This window comes from Lonchura striata, chromosome 1 (genome assembly GCF_050655825.1).
Source record: "Lonchura striata isolate lonStrDom1 chromosome 1, ASM5065582v1, whole genome shotgun sequence".
Classification (NCBI taxonomy): domain Eukaryota; kingdom Metazoa; phylum Chordata; class Aves; order Passeriformes; family Estrildidae; genus Lonchura; species Lonchura striata.
The window spans coordinates 89,418,802-89,433,331 of NC_140703.1; the positions used below are offsets into that span (position 1 = coordinate 89,418,802).

Below are 14,530 nucleotides of genomic sequence, written 5' to 3' on the forward strand. Positions count from 1 at the left end.
TGGGAAATCACAGAAGATTTATGTTGTCCATGAAGAGCTTGATAAACCACAAAATGTGATGATTGCAATTATTTAGCTGCTGACTATGCTGCAGTGCACCTTTTGTTACCCATGAAAATTTTTACTTTAGGTAGCGTATGAAATAGTCACGTGAAGACATGAATGTATGCAAGCTACCATTCGTCAGAAAAGGGGAAGATTAGTCATATATTTAGCAGTCACTTCCCCTTTTTTTGGGAAATCCAAACACATATTTTCTCTCTGTGCCTGCCTCTGTTTCACTTATCCTCACCCTACGGAAGGAAAGAAAGTTGGGTCTAAAACGTTATTTGGTTTTGACACAAATCTGATTGGGCAATGAGAAACAAGTTTCCGCTGTGTGTTGAACTCAACCCTATATAAGGTCCTCATCAGGAATTTTCAGTCTGACAGCTTCTTTTTGTGAGATGCTTATACATGAAAGATTACAGAAACACAGGTAAGTGAATCTGATTGAAATTTGGGAATGAAAACCTTCCCTAAACCCTCAAATGGCTTATGGAGATTGTTAGTTACTAAACCAAAGGGACCAGAAAGCTCTGAACAGAATAACTAAGAATTTTTGTCAGGCAAAGGCTCTGAAGAGAGAGAAACTCACCTGCTAAAGGGTATCAATGTGAACTGTGGGGCTTGTTAATGCCTCTAGCACCTGGTTCAGGTGTATCCGAGGGAGGCTAGAGCTCCATAGCAATTCCCTGGAAATCTGTGCAGACCTAAGAGTAGGGGAGATGACCTATGGTTATGAAAGAGTATTATTGAGAAAGAGGTTGGTTTTGTGGTGTTGTACAGATGACAATAATCTGGAAATAGTTTATTATAGTCAAACTATCAGATGTCAGGTAAGTATAGCTACTAGAACAGGAAGAAATTTGGATTCAAACCATGCTGGAAGTATGAGCATGACAGAATACAAAAATATGCCCAAATGAATATGGCTTTGTTATATGGTAGAAATATTTATTTTTGGTTTTGATTTGAATAGTTGTACAGTCATTTAATATTCATCATAGTTTTAAGGTAATGTTAAATGCATGCAATTTCCATTTCTATACATAAAATGGAAATGTATCATGTGGATATGTGTATTGTATTGTTCATAAATTCCTTACACGGAGTATAAACTAGTTCCTCTATCCAGCATGTTTTATATATTTTTGCCCGTGGCACACCAAGGTAAAGCATGATCAATCAACTGACTAGCAGGAGCTGAGGCCTCATGGCAGATTAGAAGCATTCAGTGATGTACACAGACACTGCCATGCTCATGTCAGGTCCATACAGATGACACTTGATGAATGACTGGCAGAGAAGAATTTTGTTTTCCCTTAGCAGCCACCCTGTCTGATTTTCAGGACAGGTTGTTCAAGGTTTTCCTTATCTTTTTATTGTTTAGAACAGATGGTAATAGTCTCCATGCTGAAAACTTGTGTACCACCATCAAGATGGGTATACATGCCATGGGAGTCAATGTTTTTTGTCCCAACAGAAACATTTGTTGGAGACAAGAAAGCTTGCTCTGCTTGTAGCAGTGTGATTCACACTAGCTGGCCTACTTTGCTCCTGTGTTCAGCCAAGCTACTACACTACAGCTCACTCGAAGCAGCTGATCTGTGCCTCAGTCACATCTTAACACAGAATAAGCAGAGGTAAATGTTTTCACCTGTAGCTATTGCTCTGAAAAGCTGTGGGGACATCAGCATCCTGTGGTATGCTGTTTTCATCTTCTGGAGTGAAAGGGAAGGGCTAGAAATGATATGTGTATGCCAAGCCAGATGTTCTGGTTCCACAGTTCTGCTCCCATAAACTAGGGATGGAGACACCTTTCTGCTCACTGAGGATGGACCAAAGCTCCCCAGGTCTGAAGTGAGAAAAATAGCAGTTAATTCTTTAGATAATGTTGAGTATTTTGATTATATAATCTGTCTTGTAATAAACTTCCTTGTAGATTTCAAAACACTTTCCTTTGACTCTCTTCTTCTGACTTCCTGTGGAAAAAAATGCATGGGCTCTTCTTTGTCCTGGTGACGTGCACAGTAGGTGCCTCTGCTTTCAGACTTCAGCAAGTCAAAAACACAGGTAAGTGTATTTGTCTTTTTTCCTTCTGTTTCCCTCACCATTCTTTTAAATGTTCCTCTCTGACAGTAACGTAAAAATATCTCTGATTTGTATAGAAAACTGCTCAGATCACACCGTGTTTTTCAAACACTTCTATGAACTGCATGGAGAACCTGTGGTTCTGAAATGTCCTTCCCCCAGATACAAACATTTGGATTTCTCTGCTTTGACCTCTAATATCACATGGTATAAAAATGGTTCAAACACCATGATATCAGGAAGAGATGAAGATTCAAGAATCTGGGCAAAAGAAAATGCACTCTGGTTTTTACCAGTGATGCTAGAAGACTCAGGAGTATATATCTGCACAAGAAGGTAGGTATTTAAAAGAAAATCTAGTTCGCTAACAAAATGACTATGTCTAAATGCATTACCTTGATTCTAAACTCTAGTTACATTCAGAGTATTTCTGGATAATTTCCTTGCTGACGTTATTAGAGAGAAAAAATATGGGAAGACAGGACCCTTAGAGTGTGTTGTGTGTCTCCTATAGTACTGAAACCTGGACAAATGCTGACACAGGGTTGCCACTTTGGCTGCAATCATATAGGAGAATAGTGTCTGCAGAGTTTTTTCTAGTTACCTCTCAGCCAATCAGTGGGACATGGTGCAGGCAGTGGCTTTGCTGTTGCACCTCAGATTGCCTTATGAAGCACATAGAAGGCGTTGTGGCTCTGCAGTGCCTTTCCTCTTCTCTCTTCCATATCCCTGGTCTTCACTCTTCTTCTGAGTCACATTTTAAACCAGAATTTGATTGATTTGGTATTGTTGGAAGACTTTTCATGAGACACAGTGTGTATTTGCTAGACTAGTACCAGACTTTTGGTGTTGCAGAGCCATGTTAGCCATGGCTCTTTCCAGCCATATTAGTAATTATTTTCCTGGGTGTTTTCAATCTGACAATGCACTTGTACCATGTCAAAAGAGATGCCAGGGTCTGGATTTGTCAAAGACTGAGGAAGGCAAAAAATCCCATCACCCTTAGAGCCTGAACTTCTGAAGATGTTCCAGGTCCCTGTCCCCTGCCATCTCCTGCTGCCAGCTGGCCTCTCAGTATACCTCTGGCAATTAGCTCTGGGGTTTATCCTGGAGAACATATCTCTACATCCCTGGAGCTGCTTGTGAACAGCAAGGTCTCCTTGATTTCACGGCACACCTTGTGAGGGATGCGTGTTAGCAGTAGAAGAGATGGACAAGCTGAGAAATCATGCTCAGGTTGGCCTTTCCCCACGTCTCAGCAGCAATTTAAGTTGTGGAGCAGAAGAGAACATACTGGTAGTGAAGCCCAAACAACAAAAGGTTGTAAATGCTCTGGAGCAGAATAGTTGCCTGAGATGTCCAAGAGTGCTTTTAAATCCTCTTTTTGGACTATTCTGTCTCACTTTGACAATATATAACATTGTGGCAGTGTTACTGAGAGATCTAGTAAAATGCTGTGAAATTTGTTTGAAAACGACATGCAAGAGCCAAGCAGGTAACTTCATTGCTAACATTATTACATGATTAATAAAGCATAAGCAAATTACATTTCCTTTACAAATTATCCCGCAGGGAAGGCAGCAGATCTTTTTATCAACTCTGTAAAATGAAGGTAGCAACAAATTATCACAGATCTCTGCTTCTGTGTTCTGTGGAAAAAATATTTTGGATTTGGGCATCTGGCCTGTACATGACAGATGGCCACAGTGCCCTGGCAATATTGTCATTCTGCCTGCTTGCAGCCCACAGCTGCTCTCCTGGAGGTGGCAGCCCAGCCTCCCTGGCTTCACTGGCACCTTCAAGGATTATGCACTGTCCTGAGTAAAGGCATCTCTGAAGCAGGGTTCCTGAGGTTGTAAAGGGTGGAATTTAAGCATCTGTCTCTCCCAGTGTGGTCTTCCTTGGGACTGGAAATGATTGCCACTTGGGGCCAGAAAGAAAAGTTGAATATTGCAAACCTTTCAAAGGCAGAATGCCTTATTTGCTACAGAAAATTACATGTATTTGCAGAAAATGTCTATGGTTGTGCAATAGTATCTGCAGCTGTATTGTAATACATGCTTTTAGCTTTTTATGTAATCATTAGGGTTTTCACAGTCAAAACCTCTTCCAAGGAAATGGGGGAGGGTTCATGACACATCTGCTACTGTTCAGGTCAACATGTTCCCCTTCCTCACACAGTTAAAATCGTGCTGCAGCCTAAAGGTACACAGGAAACTTGTTGTACTAAAAAGAAAAGAAAAGACTGAAGGTCTTGAGGCAGATGTGTCAGCAACATGTTTTGATTGTGCCAAAAGAACAGTACCAGTGATTTTCCAGCATTCCACCTGGTGTGATCATAGTCTTAGCCTCTGTTAATGAGGGAAATGGAGCCAGGAGGAAACCAAGGGCATTATTTGAGTTCCTCTCACCACTCTTGGGGTCTCACCTCTCCCTGCTCTGTCACCAGGAACTCCTCTTACTGTGCCGAGGTCTCCATTCACCTCACAGTTGTGGAGAAAACAGCTGCTTGGGAGATTGCCTACCCCCAGGTCCTCTTCACTTTCACCTCTGGAAGGATTGTTTGTCCTGACCTGTGGGATTTTACACCAAACAGGACAAGCCTGGAGCTCAAGTGGTACAAGGTAGAACATGTACTTCGTCTTTGTGCACAGCCTTATCCCAACTGTGCACATAAATATCCACTTTACATTTATCCTGAACATCATGTTGTTTAAGTCACTAGCATAGTGTAATATACTGGGATTTTGGGGCAGATGTATACATTTTAAGAAAAGTTCTCTGGGGCACACTCAGCACAGAATGAAGTGTTCCACGTTCTATGCTCTCATAGGCAGTGCAACTCTTTATAAAGCTAGATTACTTACCCAACTCCAGGGTGTGCCACCTGATATCAGGCCCTTCTCTTTGACACTGTGCTTCTTTTCATGGCCCCTCTAGTGAATCCCATAAAGTAGGACATCCCAGGGATACTGCCTCCATGTTCAGGTGGGGTAGCTTTCATTAATCAACTGGAATACACCATTTGGAAATACTGGATGAATTAAATAATGCCTGGAGTGTTCTCTTGCTTAACTGGCCAACTTGCTGCTTTTCAAGTAGGCAAGCCTGGTTTTGCCTCTAAGATCAAATGCAACATCTTTGGCTGTTCAATTTCACACTGGGGAAGGGGATTCTTCTTCCATTTCAATAATAACTCGATTTAGCTTTTATTTACACTCCCACTATAATCACAAATTCTGCCTGGTGCAGCTGTAGCCTTACCATAGGATGCAATACACAGGCTGGTTTGCAGTACTTAGGCTATGATCTGTACCATACCAGCAAAGTGTTGCTGCTCACGAATCCCTTCAGAAGTGGGAACTTAACCCACTTTATCTAAGTGAAAGGCTGCCCCCTCAATATGGTTCTTGTTACAAATGTAAGAAAGAGCTACTCCACCTTCATGAGGGAGGAACATAACTTCTCCTAGCAGGTCTCCAGACCAGGTATGAACAGAGCCTTATGGATACAGAGCAGGAATTTCTAATAGTTTACAGCGTAAGTAACAGTTATGTGAAATCCTGCATGATTACAAGTATTTGTCTTCAAAGAATGCCTTAGAATATTACACTTCTGTAGTCATGTATGGGAAGTATGGATACATACACATGGATATCTATGGATAACATTATGAAAACCTCCATAGGTATTAAAATCTTGTGTGATTGCTCTTAAGATGACTCAAGGAAAAGCCTATTGTATGTTTTCCATCTTAAATTGTGCACTGTGGAAGAGCTATGTGCACACATTATAGATAGCTTAAAATAGCAATTCTTCACACTTCACACATATAGTGCCACATGGCATTTTAGAGATGGATACACATTAAAAGAACTTGTGCTTTGGTGGGAAAGCAGAACTGCTCAGATTTCCCAGTGATAAGTGAACTTCTAATAACAGAGAGACAGAGATAATTTGTCTGAGAGTTACACAGGGTGTAGCTATCTGAGTCATAACACCAGTTACTGTCCTTTCTCCAGGATGCTCAGCCTTTGGAAGAGAATGAAAGATTCATCATTCTGAAAGGTTCAGCGTCTCTGATCATAACATCTGTGCTACCAACAGACGCGGGGTATTACACCTGCAAGATGTCATTTCCATTTGAAGGTGTAGCATATGAAATCACCAGGAGAATTCAACTGGAGACTGTTGGTAAGTGTAGTATCAGATGATCAGAGGGATGGAGCACCTCTCCTGCAAGGAAAGGCTGAGAGAATTGGGTTCATTCAGCCTGGAAAATAGAAGGCTTCGGTGTGACCGAATTGTGGGCTACCAGTACATGACGGGGGCTTATAAGAGAAATGGGAGAGGGGCTTCTTACAAGAGCATGAAGTGACAGGACAAGGGTGAATGGCTTCAGACCGAAAGAGGGCAGGTTGAAAATAGCTATTAGGAGGAAGTTTTTTACTGTGAGGGTAGTGAAGCACTGGCACAGGTTGCCCAGATATGTTGTGGATGCCCCCACCTCCCTCCCTGGAAGTGCTCAAGGCTAGGTTGCATGGGCATTTGAGCAACCTGGTCTAGTGGAAAGTGTCCATGCCCATGGCAGGAGGGTTGGAACCAGTAATCCTAGGAACCTTTTAGGAAAGGTTTTAGGAACATTTAAGGTTCCTTCCAACCTAAACAATTCTGTGGTTCCATGATTCAATGATGGACACATTAAAGCATCACAGCACATAAGAAAACCTCTTCTTTGCTAATAAAATTATTGAGAGGAGCTCATGCTCAGCCTTTCAAGCCAAGGGAGTGCTTGTCCTGGCCCTGAAGGGGCTCCCGCACCACCCTGGCAGAACGGGGCTCCCTCATCAGCTACCTGCGCTTGTTAAACGGAACAATTGATATCTGGGGCAGGAGGTGGCGTGTCACTGCCGAGCCCTTCGGGGAGCTCGGAGCCATTCGGCGGCGGCCCGGGCGGGGCCGGGAGTCACGGAGCGGGGCCGGGGGTCACGGAGCGGGGCCGGGAGTCACGGAGCGGGGCCGGGTGTCACGGAGCGGGGCCGGGTGTCACGGAGCGGGGCTGGGAGTCACGGAGCGGGGCCGGGAGTCACGGGGCGGGGCCGGGTGTCAGGGAGCGGGGCCGGGAGTCACGGAGCGGGGCCGGGAGTCACGGAGCGGGGCGGGAGTCACGGGGCGGGGCCGGGTGTCACGGAGCGGGGCCGGGTGTCAGGGAGCGGCTCCGGGTGTCAGGGAGCGGGGCCGGGTGTCAGGGAGCGGGGCCGGGTGTCAGGGAGCGGGGCCGGGAGTCAGGGAGCGGGGCCGGGAGTCACGGAGCGGGGCCGGGAGTCAGGGAGCGGGGCCGGGAGTCAGGGAGCGGGGCCGGGAGTCACGGAGCGGGGCCGGGAGTCAGGGAGCGGGGCCGGGCCGGGTGTCAGGGAGCGGGGCCGGGAGTCACGGGGCGGGGCCGGGAGTCAGGGAGCGGGGCCGGGAGTCACGGAGCGGGGCCGGGTGTCACGGGGCGGGGCCAGGAGTCACGGAGCGGGGCCGGGAGTCACGGAGCGGGGCCGGGTGTCACGGAGCGGGGCCGGGAGTCACGGAGCGGGGCCGGGAGTCACAGAGCGGGGCCGGGGGTCACGGAGCGGGGCCGGGTGTCACGGAGCGGGCACGGCGGCGCCCGGGCGCTGCTGCGCAGAGCGGCCGGCAGGGGCCGCCCGTGGCGCGCGTCGCTCCCGCCGTCCCCGCGGCCCGCGGGGAGCGGGTCCCGCCCGTGCCCGCAGCCGCGGGGCCCCGGCAGGCAGCGGCAGTGTCTCTGCTTTCGGCGACTCTAGCAATCAAATCCTTTCTGGGAGACGACGGGTGTTGGGTGAAGTGGCGTGTTTCTGGTTCTGAGGCCATGGCCACATTTTCTCTTGTCTTAGCACTGACTCTGTTCTCTTTTTCTGCCAAGAGCAAGAGAAGAGAATTACCCCGATAATTGTGTATCCAGCCCAAAAGACAACATCAGCTGCTCTTGGTAAGGCCCAATCATATTAATCAAAGAAAAACTAGAGCAGGTCCTCTTATTGTGTAATTTGTTGGTATAAATTGTTGTAGGTTCTTGATCTCAATTATATTGGTTGAGGGTTGGTTCTGGGGTATTCTTTGCTTTTTAACGTCTACAACCAGATGCTGTCTTCTGGGTTTATAGATATACTTCCATATAATATAGATACACATCAGTCTGAAATCGCCTTATTCCTGAGTTACAGTAATTATAGAGGTTAAAAATCTCAGAAATTCTGCAAAATCACTTTATCCCTGGAAGTCCAACCTTCAGCTGAATGTCCTCACCCGCAGCATCTCTGAGTGAAGCTGTGCTGCTGGTTAATGCAGCTGCTGCAGAAGGGTAGATCACACAGCGCCCTTCGGGCTGCACGATGTCAGAAGGGGCAAGGCCGTGGGGACACAGCCTTGCCTCTGGGGAATGTGTTTAGTGCAAGGCCTGGTAGGTGTTGCAATAGGGAAATTATTTGGTTAGCAGTGGGAAGGACTGCCACACTGAAAGGTCTTGCTGCCAAGGAGTAGGGGATCAAAAGCAATCTGGAGATTAACTTCAGTTTTGAAAATAGTGGTTCTTGACGTGTGTGGGATCTCTCACTGGAGTTGTTGGTTTTCAACAAAAGAAAGAGTAGTTCTTCATATGTGTCTAAATTGTTTTTCAATTTTTATTTTTTTTTTTTTGACAGGCTCCAAGATGACTCTCCCGTGCAAAGTGTTTGTTGGGCTGAGCAGCCATTTCCAAACTGATGTAGAATGGCTGGCAAATGACAGCAGCGTTGACATGGTTTATAAACAAAGCAGAGTTACAGAGGGGGAACGACAGTAAGTCTGCCTGAAAGTGCTTCCTTGTGCTTATTGTTCTAACCTGCAGTGCTACAGGGGCTCTCAGTGCAGCTGAATGCCAGGTAATGAAATGGGAAATGGACAGATCTGAAGTGAAGGTGAGAGATGAGGAAAAAAATGGGCAGGCAAGCAAATAAACCCCCAAGTCCAACCAGTCAATTAAATAAATGCTTTATCTCTGTTTTTTGTGCATGCATTTTGCAAATGAGACAACTTTGAGGCAAACTTTATTTTCATTTTCATTTTCATTTTCATGAGCAACTGAGCTGTTGTAAGGGCTGGCTGCATTGGAAAGCAAGGAGACTTGATCCTTCCCAGAGCTTCTCTTACCACTCTCCTTACCTCATGCCAGCAAGTGGCAATGTTCTCTCCCTGACATTCATGAGGTTCTCAGAATACACTGAGACAACAGAAAATTATCTAGTGGTTTGATGGTTTTTGTTTTGTTTAATAACACTGTTTCCTCCCCTAAGCTTGTTCTTTTCCACATTAGTGAGTTAAACTGTCTCACACAGACACCTGCTGAGTGCTAGAACAGATGCTGAGGTAGTGCTGAAGGGAATGCTGGTCGGAGAGAGAAACAGGATCCTCTTGCCCTGATTCATAGTGTGTCTCAGTCTTGAGGAGCCTTCTCTCAGCTGCCTCATAGCTATATACCTCAAGGCTTTTCCCACTAGGAAAGGGCAAGATACCTGCATTCTGTACCTGTGATGAGTTACCTGAGTAACTCACTTCATCTGGGCATATCTCTACTGTTTCTGTAAATGTGAACAAAACTTTCTGTCTGAAGTCTCTTCACTGAGTACCAAATCAGCTTGTTTAGTTTCTTGTTTCATGAAGCTTGGAGTTCCAAAACAGACCATTACCCTTGCCTGGTGGCTCTGCCTGTACTGATGGAACGACCCTAGAAGGTTCCTTGGCTCTGAGATGCCATTGCCTCTGCTGTTACTTCCTAAACTGGTCACACATCAGCTAGCACCTTCCCAAAGGGCTTCTGGCTATTGATTAGGGTTTAACATGGGCTAGGGGCCCTTTCCAACAGAGTTTGGGGGTGTAGCATCTGTATTTTGAGGGACAAGAATGTTTAACTCTTATGGATGTGAGATGGTTTGTCACTTTGTGGCCACCAGTGCCAGATAACAGCCTGGACATGCTGCAGCCAGAGGTAACATAAGAACTCAGGTGAATGCCCAGGCCTTTAGGTGTTTTCCCATTCCCCACAGCATGACTGGAGAAATTGATCTTGTTTATACGGATAAGTGAAAATGCATTGAACTTGTGGCCAGGAACCATAAAAATGTACTGCAGGTATAGTCTCTGCAGGCTTTAGAATAGAGCAACACTTTATTACTTAGACTTTAAAAATTATTTTTGTTATGCCTAACTACTATCATTATTGCTGTTATATATTATCATACAATTGCACAAGCACACTGATAGTGACAGATGAGGTTCCTGCAGGACCCACAGTGTGTGAGACACCCCAGTTCTGCTGGAAGCCCTCATTATGGCAGCAAAACAGCTGACAAATGACAAAACAGCTCAAATGCCACTGGGAAAACAAATTCCCTGCAGAAATCTCTGGTGAAGAGCTCCTGAGAGGAGCGCTCAGGGATTGCTGCTGTGCAATGCAGGCACATAATGGACAACTGCTCTGGTAATGACTAAAATATCAAGGGTAAATGTTTGACTCCAGCTAAAAAACCACTTTCAAATAGTGGTACTACTAAAATAACCATGTTGAAATTAGCTGGAAACTTCTTGGACAGCTTCTTATATTGAGCTACTGGCTTTGAGCATGTGATAGAAATGGTGGTTCGCTTTCTCAGAGAACATTTGCAGGGTTATGTGCTCCATATGTCCTCTTCCAGCTGATTGTAAGAATTAACTTCAGGTGGGCAGAGAGGAGGAATTAGGTCCTTGCAGAATGCTAATGTATCAAAGATACACAGAATTCCTCTTGCCTTTTCCCCCTCCCTTTTCTTTATTTTTCCAAGACAAATCCAGGTCTTTTTTTTTCTCTAGACTCCAAAAACGTCAGGGTAGGTGATAGGAAGGCTAGGTGCCCACTGGGACTCAAGTAATTAGCACAACTGGGCTGAAGACAACGGGCATCCTTGAATGCTGAGGGACTGGTTCAGAAATAAACTAATATCCAATGCATTTTCTTGCAATGTGCTGTTATAATGAACACATCAAATAGAGAAAAGCTATCTTATTAAAATACTTAACATTAAATCTTTCTTATTCTTCCAGAGAAATTGTAGAAAATGGTGAGAACTTCATTGAAGTACCACTGATTTTTGATTCTGTTGAAGAAGTGGACTTTTACACAGACTTCACCTGTCTGGCCCAGAACAGATATGGATACCAAGAACTGCCAACAAGAGTCAAGCAGGAAGGTAGTTATTTTTACTGCTTATTTTTGATAATTTTTATTATTATTGTAATGCTAAATTATCATCTGATCCTGTTTATGCTGTAAGAGGCTAGAATTACTGCCTGGGGAAAATCTCGTTGCCTCTTTCACCTGTAGTCTTTGATACAGCCTATTCACAAAATGCACCTTCTGTAGGTAATTTACTGTCTTTTATGCAGGGATAAGGATCTGTCTGTGCTGGTATATCTGTTTATTGGATAAAAGATAAAACTCCAGTTTAGATACACTTTGTGAAATAAGTGTTCCAATGAGACTTCTGGCAAACTGTTTTTGCAGCAAGGCCAAATCTCTTCCAGTTCCTCAACAAGTAGAGAAAAAAAAGACAATTACAGAATAAATGATTAGTATTTCTTTTCCTCATGCACAGACTACTGCCAAAATAACAAGAAGTGTAAATTATGATGGGTGTTGTTATTTTGGCTCCTAGTGATGGGAAGAGAAGACCTAAACTCAGCACAATTAATGTTGCAGTGTGATAAACCATTGGCCAAGAACCAGCTGTATAAAAAATGTGAAGCAATGCTAATTGTTTCTTTGCATGACATTGGTGAATCACCAAAGCTTGCTCACACTGTCTTAGAAATGCACATGAACCCTTTGAGACTTCATTATCAGTTATGACTCACTCCAGCACCCTATGAGAGATTGGTACTCATTTTGCTGGATCATGTGCTGCCCTTGTCTTCCATGAGCTACAAAGGAATAACTACAGAATAGGCAGTACACATTGGAACAATCCAGAATGGTCTAGACAGACACTGGCATTGGAAATTGGCTGCATTTAGGAAGAAGTTTTGAGTCTTGGGTTGATTGTTACTAATTTATAAGCTGCTCTCTAGGGAAAAATTATTAACATAACTTGAGGGTGGACTAATTGTTAAGTATTCCTGCCCCATACAGTGCTTGGATTTCCTGCTTGGAATGTCTGTGCTTTTAACAAACCAAGATAGAAAGCACACAGCTGCTCTGATCAGGGGTTTAGAAAATTAGGTGTATGCAAAAGATTGAACTTTAAATTCTCACTCTCTGTTGTTTTCCAATCCTTCCTTCTATCTTCATGATCACATTTTCCAGAGTGCCCAATCAATAGATCTCTTCCTTTCAAAGGTGATAAGCCCTGCTGGAAGGTTAACTTGCAGACATCCTTTCTATTGTCATTTCTCCTCTTCCAATTTGTGTGTAGAGAATTATGTTCCTGGGAGTTCATTGTTTTTTTTCTGTTTGTTTTTTTTTTTCTGTTTTTCTAACACTTAATTTGTTTACTTTTCCAGCTGTTGGTCTGTCCTGGTACATTGCAATGATTCCTGTTGCACTGGCCTGTTTGATCGTGGGAGGGGTGTGCATGCACAAGTGGTGGAAGCAGAGAGCTGATAAAGGATATACAATACCAAAGGTGTAAAATCTACTTGGCTCTCGAACTGTCAACAGAACAAAAAGTCACCCTGGCTATCTCTCACATCAGACACAGCAAGCATTTCAGACCTGATATACTGCATTCCCAACAGACCAATAATAACATCTCTTTCCCACTTTTCTCAGTCTTCTATGATCTGTTGAAGTTAAGAATATAAGTTTGCATTTTTATGCTACTTAGATGCAGGAAATCTGGTTCTATTATTTTGCAACTAGGGTGCAATCTGTAGAATTTTGGAACACAAAATTATGCTCTGGATATGGGAAGGGTAGGGAAAGGGAGGTGCTCTCACCCTTTGTAATTCCAATAGATATACTGTTTTTTCAAAAAAAGGATAAGAAACCCTTGAAGTCTAAAATGAGAAGCTAAGGAAGCTTTCTACAGAAGGGCTATTTGACACTAGAGGGAAAAAACTATTTTTCTGTGCAACCACACTAAATTTATTTTACTTGAATCTACAAAGAGGCATTTGTTTTCCCTTTTCAGAGCCAAATGCAGTTGTCACGGCAACTGTATATCTATGAACTTCTCCAAAGAAAAACTAATTTTGTTCACTATTTGGATTACACTCTGCTTAAATAGACTGTCTCAGAATATCCCTCCCCCAGAGATAACTCCATCTGTATAATATTCTGAAGGCTTTCCTCATAAATAAATGTCTTCAGGTACTACACAATGTAAATATTTTACAGATAGATTTGAACAAGTGACCTACATAATGTAAATATTTTACACTGATCTGTATCATTATACACAAGGGCAACATAGTTTATTTAAGTTTTAAAAATGTTATGTGGAAAAATGGTAAACAAATAAACCCAAACCAAAATGCTGGTGTGCGAGTTGAGATGTGACATATGAGATATCAAGAATTCAGGGCTCTGCACCACAATGTTTCTCTTTGGAAAAATTATGGATGTAATGAGGACAAGGTTACCTTGTTCCTGGGACAGTGTTGGTTTATAGCATTTTCCAGAGAGCTCATCTATCTGCAACAACTTCAGAGGCACACTTACAGAGGGGAAAAGACTGGTGTACTATGGTCTTGGCATGAATTAGCATCCAGGATAGAGGCTTTTTGTACAAAAGTTTTTTCAGGAAACACAAATTGAGTTAACAACTATTTTCTAGTTTTCAGTGTATGTGGTCTTGATGTTATCCATCTAAATAGGCAGCATAACTAATGTTTGACCAGAGTAGCACTCAAACCAAACCTAAATATAATGTGAAGAGCACCAAATAATTTCATCTGCTGGTTCTCAAACAAAACTCTTAAATAAATGTGGGAGCGAGTGAAAACAAGGGCTGACCTGCACATACAGTTGATCTTCACTGATCAAGACAAAAAAGTTACATTTTTAATTCTAGTAGCTGGGGAGGGGACGCATGCATACAGGAGGATGAGTGTTTTGGAATTGCCAGGAATAGTGTTTTAGGTATGAACAGCTAATTAAAGTGTTTATGTTTATTTTGCCTCAAGTCTGTAAAGCAACAGGTCCAGCAGGGCAAAAAAAAGTAGAACATAATTCTTATATTTTGGAGTTGAGAACTCTCTATCCATAACCTTGCAGCTGTAAAGGATAGCCTAGGGTGGCATACCTCTCATCCAGCCTTCACAAAGCCTAAAGAAATACCGGTAATCCAAGATAGCCACTGATGTTTCCTCTCCACTCAATGGAGAA

At 43.5% G+C, this 14,530-nt stretch overlaps 1 protein-coding gene across 4 annotated transcripts; it reads left to right on the top strand.

Moving 5' to 3' along the window:
- The first annotated feature begins 265 nt into the window (after nucleotides 1-265).
- Nucleotides 266-13,677, top strand: IL1R2 (interleukin 1 receptor type 2). Of its 4 annotated transcripts, XM_085583096.1 has the most exons (10): nucleotides 266-478; nucleotides 1,526-1,685; nucleotides 1,985-2,115; nucleotides 2,211-2,469; nucleotides 4,583-4,757; nucleotides 6,156-6,327; nucleotides 8,060-8,125; nucleotides 8,838-8,973; nucleotides 11,251-11,396; nucleotides 12,706-13,677. In XM_085583096.1, the coding sequence occupies exons 3-10, from the start codon at nucleotides 2,037-2,039 to the stop codon at nucleotides 12,831-12,833; spliced, it is 1,161 nt and encodes a 386-aa protein (XP_085439222.1). In that variant the 5' UTR covers nucleotides 266-478; nucleotides 1,526-1,685; nucleotides 1,985-2,036; the 3' UTR covers nucleotides 12,834-13,677. The 4 variants fall into 4 exon arrangements, with proteins under 4 accessions (XP_085439222.1, XP_085439202.1, XP_021394451.3 ...); XM_085583076.1 differs by having other exon boundaries at nucleotides 266-1,685; XM_021538776.3 differs by lacking the exon at nucleotides 1,526-1,685.
- The last annotated feature ends 853 nt before the right edge of the window (nucleotides 13,678-14,530 follow it).

What these genes read in the sequence shown, in the direction of transcription:
- IL1R2 (XM_085583085.1), top strand. Translation starts at nt 2,037, where the DNA reads ATGCATGGGCTCTTCTTTGTCCTGGTGACGTGCACAGTAGGTGCCTCT. An exon ending in TGGAGCTCAAGTGGTACAAG is followed by an intron (nt 4,758 to 6,155) that starts GTAGAACATGTA and finishes TCCTTTCTCCAG; the next exon opens with GATGCTCAGCCTTTGGAAGA. An exon ending in AATTCAACTGGAGACTGTTG is followed by an intron (nt 6,328 to 8,059) that starts GTAAGTGTAGTA and finishes TTTTCTGCCAAG; the next exon opens with AGCAAGAGAAGAGAATTACC.